General features: G+C 39.3%; 1 protein-coding gene across 1 annotated transcript in view; it reads left to right on the forward strand.

Moving 5' to 3' along the window:
- The first annotated feature begins 2,247 nt into the window (after nucleotides 1-2,247).
- LOC308388550 (uncharacterized protein) overlaps nucleotides 2,248-12,998 on the forward strand; it is a 20,936-nt gene continuing 10,185 nt past the window's right edge. The window contains exons 1-4 of the mRNA XM_080869319.1: nucleotides 2,248-2,305; nucleotides 3,807-3,864; nucleotides 6,837-7,949; nucleotides 9,586-9,743. Coding sequence (XP_080725445.1) covers nucleotides 7,199-7,949; nucleotides 9,586-9,743 — 909 coding nt within the window. The 5' untranslated portion in view covers nucleotides 2,248-2,305; nucleotides 3,807-3,864; nucleotides 6,837-7,198. The remainder of the gene's footprint in view (nucleotides 2,306-3,806; nucleotides 3,865-6,836; nucleotides 7,950-9,585; nucleotides 9,744-12,998) is intronic.

Here is a 12,998-nt window from a genome sequence, read left to right on the forward strand (position 1 = left end):
TGGTCTAACCATCTCAAGATGTGGAAATACTTAAGCGGCAAATCTAGAGGCAAAAGCCATGATGACGAAAATGAAGGGCATTATTCCACTGATAAAAAGACGATCTTCTGTGATCTGATGAAGCTGGAGTTTTCAAGGGATTTGTGTGCGTGCGTGTGCATGTGTGTGTGTGTGTGTGTGCGTGTGTGTGAGAGATTGAGATTAGAATTGTTCTTCTGGGGCTGAAGATGGCTTTAGTACAATATATCAATGGTGTTTCTGATGTAGGCGAAGGAGTTCTTCGGGTAAGTGAGAAAATAATCTGCTCAGAGTTTGTCTAATGAACATGGCATTGTGTTAGAGCCCAGTATTGATTGTACAAATCCCCACGAAGCTTGGTGACAATCAAATGAAAAGTGACATGGCTGGAAGACTTAGGGTGAACGTACTGTACTACAAGAGAATTTTAATAGGATTAGTGCAGAATAGACTCCCCTGCACATATCCTGAGACGTGGTGTGTAAAAGCTATTTCACAGTTATTTCCAGGTTCCTTCTCAGAGCGTTTAAACAGGAACACTGATTTCAAAATTTTAGACAGGAAGAAATAAAACTAGGAACAAGGATGCCAGGATGCTTTTAAGAAGAATGGACTGAGGTTACTCTTTTTTTACTTAACTGACAAATCACTATGAAACAACCTTTTAAGCAATTTGCAGATGAAAAAGTATTGAGCTACTCTTTCTTTGCTACCTTTAAGTGTGCTTCAACAAATAGGCTGACATTTACTCGAACCTGCAACATCTGGGCTGGGCCTGTAGAGCGTGAAGGGGTCCCCTACTGGGCCATCCGCACCTTTCTTGCAGAGCTAACTGCATCCTCCCCAGCCTACCTGATTCTGTGTGTTATCTGAAGCAAAGTACAAAACACAAGCACACCATAACTGCCCTTTCCCATTCACCGCAAACAGTACCGGTTTCTCCTTGTACTTATGTTTAATAATTTGCCGATTTGGATTCAATAAACAACTCTTTGTCCCCTAATTCTGTGTGTGGCCTTGCTTTTATTGTTTCTGGCCTTTTGCTAGGCCAGCGGAAAAAAACCCCAAAAAGCCTCTTCACGGAATGACTTTAAAATGATCGCTGTGTATTTACACCTATTTAATACAGTAGCACCATATGGCTCTGATTAATCGCTGGAGACATGAGCCATTGATCACGACTGTGCTTCATTCAGCGCATGTATCAGTATAACCAGTGGGTCATGAGCAGTGACAATAGTGAAATATTCCTCGATGTTTTTTCTGTATTAGTTGAGTAACTGGGTAATTTATCATGGAGAAAGTGTAAACTTATTGCATTTTAGTGTGATTTTAATGCCAACCTATTTTGGCTGGGTTTCATATAAGGGAGAAACAATAAGGTGAATATTCAGCACTTTCAGCGCTGTACTGAATCTAGACATTTATTTATAGTTTTGCCTTTACTCGCTCTGTTCTTTCGTCTATGTCCTGGTCGGCCTATTCCGAGAAGATGTATTTGTCTTTTCAAAGCAGCTTTGGGAAAACATGTTGGTGTGAGCAAGCACTGGAAAGAGTAAAACTGGGTGCAAACAGCTGTACTTTTTCCTATATATTATTTTTGTCTTTGCTGCATCAGTAAACTGAACTGTGGGAGCTGAGGAGAGCTTCTAACTCCATTAATAACTTGTGCATTAGGGAGCTATTATGCATGTCCTGAAACCTGAGAGCCAGTCACCTGTTCTGCTACCTGAGCCTGGGCTCTGGGGACAGAGGAAGAGGAAAGGACATCCTGAGTTGTCTGTCTGAAGGACTCCACTCAAACAGGGCCTAAAGGAGTGCTGGGAGCTTCATAAATCCCTGGGGGTTATTTTTTAACCAGCACAACTAAACCAGAGGCGTTTGTAGAGAAGTAACTGGGAAATATTAAAATTCAGTGAAGTGTGTCCACCAGAGCCATTGTGGTTAAACTTCTACCAAGGACTTCTTTTTTGTTTGCACAGTGTAATCGGCTGTTCACTCTCATTTGGCTAGCTTAAGCTCACTGGCTAATTTTTATAAACATATTGACTTAGTTGATTGGTTTTTCTTTTCTCCTTGAGCCCCTGTCAGCTGAGAGGAGTTTCCAATACAGCTTGAGAAAATACCACAGAGCACCCTCAGCTACCTGATGACTACACAGATCTGTTATACTCCTGGGTGAGTGCAGGACAGCTCACACAGTGGCCGCTGCTGAAAAAGGGGTTATATCTTTTCCAAGGAAAGATTGGACAGTCACCTCTTTAACACAGATACTCTTCTTTATAAGGTAAGAAGACTCCACAATGTGGTTGGACGGGAGATTTCAGACTGATGAAATTTTGTTTAAAAAATGTTTTTCGATTTAAAGTAAATGTTAGGTCAATAATTGTTACCCTTATGGAAAATATATTATGATAAACGATGTGGTCATAGGAGTTATACAATCTACCCAAACCGAACAGACTTTCTGGAAAACTAATCTTCAAAATGTTTTTTGGGAGGCTTTTTGGGTTTTAATTTCCATTAAAAAAAACTCCTGAGGCCAGTGGCATGTTTTGATATTGTGATTTTGAACTAATTACTGTCCATGTGACCACATTCCAGTGTCCCACAGTCAGGACTATTACAGCATGCTTGACTCACTTCGAAATAATTCCACTAATCCAGGAACAAGTATGCCACTGCCACAGCTCATAATGAGGAGCACGCATGAATGCAACGTGTATGTTTTTCCTCATAATCCGTGACACATTGATCAATATTGAATGTGTGCTCGAACAATAATTTAACTAATAATTTAACAGAGAGTGGAAAATAGCTGGGTTCTTTGCTTTGTTTTGCATTGTAAGTCAAGCTTGCAGAGAAATTAAAGACACTGCATGCATAAAGTGGAGGGCCGGGGTAATAACACTAGTTCATGACAGAAACGACCTATGCTAATAACCACACATACCAGTATTTTGTCTCTCGGAGCTCTCTCAGTAAGCTTCGTTTCAACACTGGCTGTGCTGATGGGTTTATCTCTCATATGCCCACAGTTCTGCACAGCCTGTCTGCTTCCTAACCAGCTGTAGGTCCCACTGCCTCCCTCTGTGTTCCTGGCACTGTCAGGAACACAAAGGTTTACTCAATCACTGGTTTCCATGCATGCAACAATAAGCAAATATTCACATCTGCCAAGTTCAAACCCTGTTCACTGTCTGTGTGTTGTCACTCTGTCTTCCATGCACACCTTGCTATGCAGCTTGCATATTTTCTTCCAATCTCTCACAGACTGACTGGTTGGTGCATAATGGTTACTTTTAAAGAACAAGACTGGCTTCTAGAGTAAGACATGGCAGACCAACAGTGTGTCTTTCTTTCAATTCTTCATTAACCTTAGTTAATTTCATTTTTTGAAACCTACATAAAACAAATCAAAAAGAGTGGGGCACTCATTTCTGACGCAGGAGTAAGCAGTGCTCCTCTGGAGCCTTTTCAGCCGCTTGTGCTAGCTGTTAGAAAAAGTATGAAGTAGGGGTAACATGCTAATGATATCAGTCATTTATATATTTTACATTCTTCTTGGCAATTAAATTATACATAAAATACAAGTGTGAGAAACTCTAGCCTGTACTAAAATACTATAAACATGTGAATCTGCCATTCATCCAAATTCCAAAGGTGTCCTATTAGAGCGAGACCTGGTGACTGCGGAGGTCATTTGACTACAATGACAATGAAATCATTGTCCTGTTCAGGAAAGCAGTTTGAGATTATCTGAACTTACTGCATTTTCTTGTTGGTAGGGTTGGATGGGTGAACTGAGGTCACAAAGGGATGGATATGATCATCAACAATACTCAGGTAGGCTGTGGTGTTTAAATGATGCTCACTTGGTTCTAAAGGGTCCAAAAGTGTGCCAAAGACATACTCCCCACACCACCGCACCACCACCATCCTCAACCACTGATACAAAGTAGAATGGATCCATGCTTTCCCACTGTTTTCCATCAAATGCTAACTCTACCAATCTAAACGTTGCAGGAGAAATTGTCCAAAATCCTTTGTCCAAGTTTGGTGAGCCTTGGTGAACTGTAGCCCCAGTTTCCCGTTCTTACTGGCATGAGCAGCATCTGCTATGTCTTTCTACTGCTGTAGCATATCTGTGTCAAGGTTTGTCAGTAGTTCAGAGATGCGCATATCATTCAAGGTTCAAGGTTCAAGGTTCTTTATTTGTCACATGCATAGTTATACAAGTATAACACACAGTGAAATGTAGCCTGACATGCTCCTCGACATGTGCAAAAATTGGGGGGGGGGGGTGTAGAGGAAGAACATTATATATATATATATATATATATATACATATACATATAGTATATACACTGGGTGAATGTGCAGTAGTAGCAGCAAGCAGGTGAGTTCTGTACATTAATATGAATAGATTTCATGGTTATTTCATTGGTTATTTGAGTTACTGTTGCCTTCCTATCAGTTCAAACCAGTCTGCCCATACTCTTATGGCATCTGGCATCAACAAAGCCCAGAGAACTGCCTATTATTGGGTATTTTCTCTTTTTTGGTCTTTTCTCTGTAAACGGTAAAGATTGTTGTATTGTGTATCCCAGGAGATCAGGTGTTTCCGAAATTCTCAGATCTGCTGAAACATGGCAACAGCAACGTCACATTCAAAGTCACTTAAATCACTTTTCTTTCCCATTTGAACTTCAGCATCAGTCGATTCTTGTCTTGTGCCTAAATTCAGTGAACTGGAGGGTGATTGACAGATTAGATATTTGCATTAATGAGTAGTTGAATAATTGAAGTATTTGATAATTTACAAAATGTAAACATGATATCTATATTTCTATATCTTTAACATATCAGTCATCACGAATATCGGTAAATTCTGGCACCCCTAAAGGGTCTGGTCCATTAAAAGAGATTCAAGCTTTTGGTCATTTCGGTTTTTTTAAATTCATGTTACCATGTTTATTGTCAAAAAAGTCACCTGATGATCTGAATTCTTAAATATCTTGTTTTTAACAAACACTGCATATTCAAATAATTTCAATTACACTTGTTGGCTAAGGAGAAAATAAATCAAAGGGAAAATGGGCTGAAACCATGTATGTATTAATTTCTATTTCAGCGTTGTTGTTCGGGCCTGCATTCAGTTCCCAAGTGATTCACCTCAAAGTGGAGCACACACAGTAAACATAATTACTTCCCTTGTATAATATGCTCTGTACAATTCATGCAAACATCTGAACGGGCCAACAGCGAGACTTATATTTGCAAGGTCTCACTGTAGCATTGTATAACACTGAAAGAATGCTCTGTGTGCTTGAGTAAATTACGCCTCCATTCATAATAATCTCAGTTTTATTGACTGTAATAACTACATTGGGCTTTGTTTAGAGAGCAGTGCACTTTGGGTATCATGATTAAAAAACTGAACTATGCTCAGTGGTGAATAAAATGAGTTGATAAAGCCTTTTTCTTTGCCTTCTGAAACAATAGGACAAAACATTTAGGTTATTGTACGGTGTCAAGACATTATCCAAAAAGTGCCAGCCAAGCAGGCCGATAGCTATGTTAGGAGAGTCATCGTCAGCTGAGCTGGAAAGCAGAAAGCAAGAGAGAGAGATTTTTCTTTTGGATGCTGTTAGGTGGGAATAAGCATGGCTCCGAGCGTGGAATAAATGATGGCATGATAAAGTGGAGTGAATAATGTGATATTGAAGTGTTAACGGAACTACCATTTTCTGTGACAGGATAGGTGTACTTTTGTGATGAGTGGGTAAGTCTGATAATTGCATTTTATGTTGAGGAGTGTGCCTTTGAAGTGGACTTCTCTTTTAAGTCATACGTGGTGTGTGCAGCCAAAATCAGAAACCGCAGTGCGCTAATGTTTTCTCTGTACTGAGCTGACAGATGAAAGAATTATAAGACAGCTGGTCGATGTCAGCAGGTTTCCACAGCTGGAGATTTCCAAACTTACTGACAGTTAACATCAATGAACAGCTCTTGTTATACTTATTTGAGGTCTTGTGACCTAGACCGATGTGACTGCAAATATCGGTGAGCTCGCTACTGCACAGTGCGATCTTTCACTGTGTACTTGTGGTATTTTGTACTTTAAGATGTAAGTGGAAAATCAAATCTTAACATTTAATTCTCAACAAAAAGCATTTAAATTGAGGATTAAAAAGGAATCTCTAAATCTAATTAAATTATGTTTAAAGTTTTCTTTAATATTGGTTTATAATAACATTCAAGCAAGAGGAAATGTCATTCATTAATCCAAATTATATTTGTGCAAACGTCTCCTGATATTTAGCTCTCGAGGATGTGAGTCAACTCAAGGGATGTTTGGGGAAGATGTTTCATAGTTTGCCCTTCAAAGACGATCAGAAGAAAAAAAATATTAACCGGTAAAGTATCCTTACAGCGACAGTAGGAAACTGTCCTGTTCGATCTTTGATTTTCTTTTTTTAGGTGAAGTTTGAAATAGAAACAGGGAAGGCTCTGATCTTTGTTTTTCAAAGGACCAACTGGATTGTTCATTTTAAATGTCATGGATAATTTGTCCCCACATGCTGTCCATCAAGTTGCACATTGTCATGGAAACAGCAACAGATAAAGAAACAAGTAGCACAGGAGAGCAGATGATAAGTCTGCCCTGTCACATTACAGCAGTTCATATCTTTGTATTTGCAGTCTTTCTTTGTTTCATTTCAACTACAGAACCTCTTGGTTTGCAGGGGTATTAAATGAAGACTTGGAGCACAACTCTGATACAAGACATTTTTCTTTTCTCTGTCTTTTCATAGCCCTCAAATACGGATATCACCGCTTCACTGCACAGAAATGTCCTGTTGCTGGGTGTGTGGTGGGGGTAAGAGGCAAGTGTGAGGTGAGTGTCTCTTAGAGCAACAGCAGAGACGGTCTATTCTCAGGCAGCAGTTACTGGATATCTTCAGTGAACTTTCCACCTTGTTTTGGACTGAAGATACCCCCAGAGGTGGTTGTAAAGAGTCCACAGAGACATTTTCTTCCTTCTTCACTGCAGCCCTTTAAGGTCCTACCATCACTTTAAGTCTCCAAGATATCCACGCCAACACAACCTGTGAAGTTAGCAACTCCTCCAGAAGTGGCAGAAACCTTTGGGAGAAGAGCCCAATCTAAACCCACCATGAGAGTCTCAGTTTCCCAACTGAATGTGTGCAGACCAAATCCTGGCTACCTGATGCCAAGTGACTTCAGACGGGCCTACTCACCAGCTGATGGATTGGCAGTGAAAGATCCCGGAAAGAAGAAAGTACAACTTGTGCACTGCAGACTGAGCTATACAGAGGAAGACAGAAAGCAGGAAGTGGTTGGTGGCTCAGTAAAGAACCTGTTCTCCTCACAGCCTTCTTACCGATCTTGTATTTATCACGAGGTGCCTCTGAGGTGCACTAGATCCTTTGTGTTTTTGGACAAGCCACTTTGTATTTCCCTTGTGGAACTACAGGGGAAAGGAGCATGTAAACCAGCTTTGTGTAGGTCTACATTGTCAATTCGCCTTGGTACCTCGTCCTGCCACAGATCCTCTAAAGATAGCAAACCAGCCAAAAGAAATGAGGGATATGCGAAATCCAGAGCAGCCATGTTGGACAGCAACCAACGTAATGGCCGAGAGAGCTCTTCGGGTCGCTGCAGAGGCCCTCTATCAAAGCACAGGGGCTACAGGTTCAACCGAACACCACCCGCTTGTGGTGTTAACAGCAAGAATGAGGATTCAGACACGCACTGCCTCAGTAATACTTTGGGATTATTGTCATTCAGAGGGCCAGGTCCCTCAAACACAAAGACTGGCACACAGAAGGGGAATGCAGATGAGGCTAGCTTCTCTGCATGGAGAAATTTCAGGCACAGGCAGCACACTTTCGAAACTGGCTCAGGTATGAATTTCATCACCTTGATTCACAAGTCTAAAACATTTAAAGTGGCCATGCCAACTGATCTGTATACTCCTTTGACTGCCTTATATATATTCTAAAGCTGCTGTAGATAAGATCGCATTATTCTGTAGGTGTGAAAGTAATCTAAATGTGGTCTTGGAGGGTAGAAAGTCTCATTTTTTCACTCTGCCTGTCACCTTTTGATTTATACTTCATGCATGGATAATAGACTCACACACACCTACCACACTTATCCTACTGTACATTCACATTGTTTAAATAAATCCCAGCTGATACAAGCACACACTCAGCTCAACTGCAAGTTTTATTAAAGTGCAAACACTTTCTTTCATCCTCCTTTTACTTTTCACACACTTTGCTGCTGCATATCTTAACAATAGACTTAAAATAAACTGGGGGGGGGGGGGGGGGGGGTGTTTAAGAATCTTCCAATCTCTTAAGAAGTCAGGACAAGATTTTATGAAAGGATTATTTTTAAAAAAAATGTAATTGTGTTTATGCCACAGAGGAATTTCCTGTTTTAGAAAATGGCAATTAAGACAACAAATCAGCCCCAAAACAACACATGTGAGTTGTTCAGCACATGTGAGATTTTCAGTGTCACACTACAACATGGTCTATTATTAAATGCAAAATTTGGTCTTTTGGTGTAGGAGACCAACTATTTCACTTCAAACGCCATCTTAAAACACACACTTTGACTGTTTTCCTGCTTAGAGGTAGTCTTATCTGTGCAATGTTTGAATAAATCCCTAAATATGAAGTTTATATCTTAGTTTAAGACAGAAAAAATGGGGAAGCAGTTAAACAGGATGCGTACAAAGGTATAAAAACCAACATATCTGCACTTCTAAAACTGACTAAAAGGCCTCACTTGCTTATAGGCAGGAGCCCAGAAGGCCTATAGGACTGACATTTGAGGTCCTAGACAAATAATCATCTCCTTGGTGAAATTCCTCTGGTTTTTACTTTATCACTGTTTTACGTTCTAAGTGACTGTTCTTTGTACTCATTTTATATTTTTCACTTGATGTAAGATGAAAGGCTGTTAATGGATGATTTCCTTTTCACTGGAATTTATAGTGAAGCCAAGAGGGAAAGCTACCTCCTATAGAAATAGTTTGACCGGTGACGCTACTTTGTAATAGTGCTCTATATACATGCCATACGCTTATGGCAGGGTATTCAGTGGAGATATATATTCTACAAAAGCTACAGGAATGGGGCTATGGGTGGTGGATGGATGCGCTGCCATCTTTTACATTATTCATGGGCCACACTCGTGTTCCCTCTGGGTTTTTCTATCTGTGTGTGTGTGTGTGTGTGTGTGTGTGTGTGTGTGTGTGTGTGTGTGTGTGTGTGTGTGTGTGTGTGTGTGTCCCTTTGCAAATTATAAAAGTTTAGCTGGAGCTTAAGCATACTGTGAAATCTTTATTACAGTGACGGAAAGAAATTAACTGGAACAAACTGCAAAAGATACCGCTTAACACAAACACAACTTCAAATTATTTTTGCTTGTGAAATGGGGAAAATCATCTTGCTCTTTGAAATTTATTTTGGTTTTGATTGACAAGACTCGCCAAATTAAATTTCACTTTTTTCTGTGTCCGTCAAGTGGTTTCCGAAACATGGAGCAAGCAAGAGAGACCTGCAAAGGGCAAAAGGATGACTGTTCCACAGAAAACTGAAAGAGTTCCTACTTTGGATAAGACCTGTTATTATGATTCCCCACTGAAGACTCTAGAAGGCACTCCCAAGACTCTCAGCCTTCAAGTATGAGCCATTTTTCTATACTGTTTTTTGTTTGTTTATTTGTTTGTTTGTTTTAAGAAAGCTCCTTCAGAGTTAATATTGACCTTTATTTGGGAGGTTATATTGAAATGAAACCTCCATGGAGTCCCACATCATAACAGAAATGTTTAAGAACAACAGTCTCATAGATATCTATTTTTGGTAATACCCAGAAAAATGCTTTGTTGGCTGCAAGAGCTGTTTGTTGTTGCAATGCCACAAATGGCCAGAGGGGTCAAATTTTCCTATAGCATAAATGACAGAATTGTAACCAGTTAATAGTACTTAATGCTTTTTTGCACATATGCATCAGTACTTCTACAAATTTAAAGAGATCTTGTATCTACATAAGGCTATAGAAAAACATGGTCCAATATATGCATCTATCTATCTATCTATCTATCTAGCTAGCTAGCTAGCTAGCTAGCTAGCTAGCTAGCTATCTTTAAAAAAAAGGGGCATGTTGGATTTACTTGATTCAATAGTGGACATTGGTTGCACACAAATGTTTTGCTTTGGCAGAAACTTAAACAACTGAGTTAAATCAGCACAACTTTTTCATATTCAGTAAACCTGTGCATTTTGTGTTCATAAAACGCGATTAAAACATGTTCAAATGAAGTAAGTTGAGCTCTTGGAATATTTTAATCCTTCACAATTTTGTCATTTTATTTCAACACTATTCAATAACTTTTACCCCAATACTACTTGTACACTTAAATACTACATGTTGTCTTCATATTACATAATGTTCAAGTTACCATAAAACTTGAATGGGTCTACAACAACTACGATCCTCCTATCTTTATCCTGGTTGCAGGAGGACTGGGAAATAACCCTGAAGTGATAGGTTACGAGGCAGGGTACACCCTGGACAGCTCACCAGTCTATCACATAGAAACAAACAACCATTTACACTTACATTCATCCATCTGCTTCCGCTTATCCTTTTCAGGGTCGCGGAGCCTATCCCAGCTGTCATAGGGCGAAAGGCGGGGTACACCCTGGACAGGTCGCCAGTCTGTCGCAGGGCTAACACATAGGGACAGACAACCATTCACACTCACATTCACACCTAGTGGCAATTTGGATTATCCAATTAACCTATCCCCACAAGCTGCATGTCTTTGGACGGTGGGAGGAAGCTGGAGTACCCGGAGAGAACCCACGCAAACACGGGGAGAACATGCAAACTCCACACAGAAAGACCCCGGCCTGATGGTGGAATTGAACTCAGGACCTTCTTGCTGTGAGGCAACAGTGCTAACCACCGTGCTGCCCATTTACACTTACATTCACGGGTAATTTAGAATCACCAGTTAACCCTAACTCTAATAACTGCATGACTTTTAACTGTGGGAGGAAACCAGAATACCCAGAGAGAAACCACCTCAAACTAGCCAGAATGTGGATTTGAACCCAGGACCTTCTTACTGTGAAGCAACAGCACTAACCAGCATGCCAACAATCTACGAAATGCAGGAAAGCTATGATTTCCTGTATTTGATGCAGAATTTTTTTTTTGCCCTTGTTAATCCACAATAAATAGCAATAGCATGCTCAACAAGAACAAATTAAGTTGTTGAATTTCATACAGATCTTTCATGATTTAATTACGTTCATAGAAACATGAAATTATTGTGTTCAAATTACAAGTTAGACTTTTTTTAATGTAACAACCACCCAATTTACTTTTTTTGGTATACCAAAAAAAGTAGAGGTGGCTGCTCGACTTGACTGAGATGGATGCCTTCCTGAAACCACGATCCAAAGAGCGCGAGACTGAAACCCATGCAGTGCAGCGGGATTTAACATTGCTATATTATTGACTTACTTTTTGTAAGCAATTGTGTTAAATACACGCGAGATGCTTACGTAAATCCAAGAGCTGGCCAATCCCTTTTTTTCAGTGTAGATAGATCTTTATTCTCAAGTGTTTGACTTTATTGTTGACATTTAAACTCAGTTTTTGCCTTGTTGACTTTGTTTCTCAAATGCAAAATTGTGTTTTTGTACTAAATCAAATTTCAGGACTTTGTAAATTACGTTTTTACACAAGTTTTCCAAAATTTGGCATCAAATTCATAATAAGCACATAAGTCATAAAAAAAACAATTTTTTGCCTCAGTAATTGGTATGTTATGTTTGTTCATTTTCAATTAAATTTAGGGTTTCAAATTGGTTGAAAGGCATTGCATTTTGTTTTATTTATTTTTTACACAGTGACCCAGTTTTTGTTTTGTTTTGTTTTTTTGTTTTTTTTTTGTTATTTGAAGGGTGTTGTAGGTGTTTTTACTGAAATGATTTCAGGCACTCTTTCAGCTGTGTAAGATATTATTAAATATAATTTCAAGGAAAGAAAAAAAAACAGACCAGACCCTCCAGTGGCAAATTGACTTCCAAATTTCTTCTCTTCCCACTCCTTTTGATCCATCAAAGTTAAAGAAAAATGTTGAAGGTGAGTGAAGCTACTGTGGATAGAAATTCACAAATAATTATTCTACACGGCACAGAACCACGACCAATAATACAAAGGTTGTTTTGGAGGGAAGAAAATACTACAAAAAGCAGTTTGGTATTGTCACAATGCTACCACATAAGATGGAAGAGGGCAGTATATGTGCCATGTGTAACCTTTAAAATCCTCATTAGTCAAGTTTTACATATGTACACTGCTCAGTTAAGCTTTCCCACACAGAGAGCGTTAATTTGTTTTCCTGTTGAAATGAACATCTGTACAACAGCTGCATCATCTCAATGGGTAATTTGAGAGATTTTCTTTTTATTACTTTAGCTGTTTTTCTCATTTTTACATTTTAGGTCAAACGTGGACCCACTTGCAGACTCAAACACAAAGCAGAATAAAAGCAAGCTTTATTATCAAGTCTACCTCTGAAACTGAAACACAGAGACCTACTCAAGGGAAGCAAGAAAGTAAAACAGACACTCCAACAAAGGATGGGGCAGGGCTATTTATACACAGAAAACAGGCTGGGGATGAGAAACAGAAGAGAAATGAGATGTAGGCAAATGCAATCAGGACAATAAAGAGACAGGAAGTAAAACTCTAATCAACGGAGGAAGCCACCTATCAGAATAAAACAGTAAATTAACAAACAATTAAAAGAAGACAACACCAAGACACGAATAACCTAACTTTTGGAGAACACAATAAAATGAGATGGATTGGAAAGAAACAGAAAACACTAAGGGAACTACACTCGTGAAAAATAATCA

This window comes from Rhamphochromis sp. 'chilingali' (assembly GCF_963969265.1).
Source record: "Rhamphochromis sp. 'chilingali' genome assembly, chromosome: 20".
In the NCBI taxonomy this organism is placed as follows: Eukaryota; Metazoa; Chordata; class Actinopteri; order Cichliformes; family Cichlidae; genus Rhamphochromis; species Rhamphochromis sp. 'chilingali'.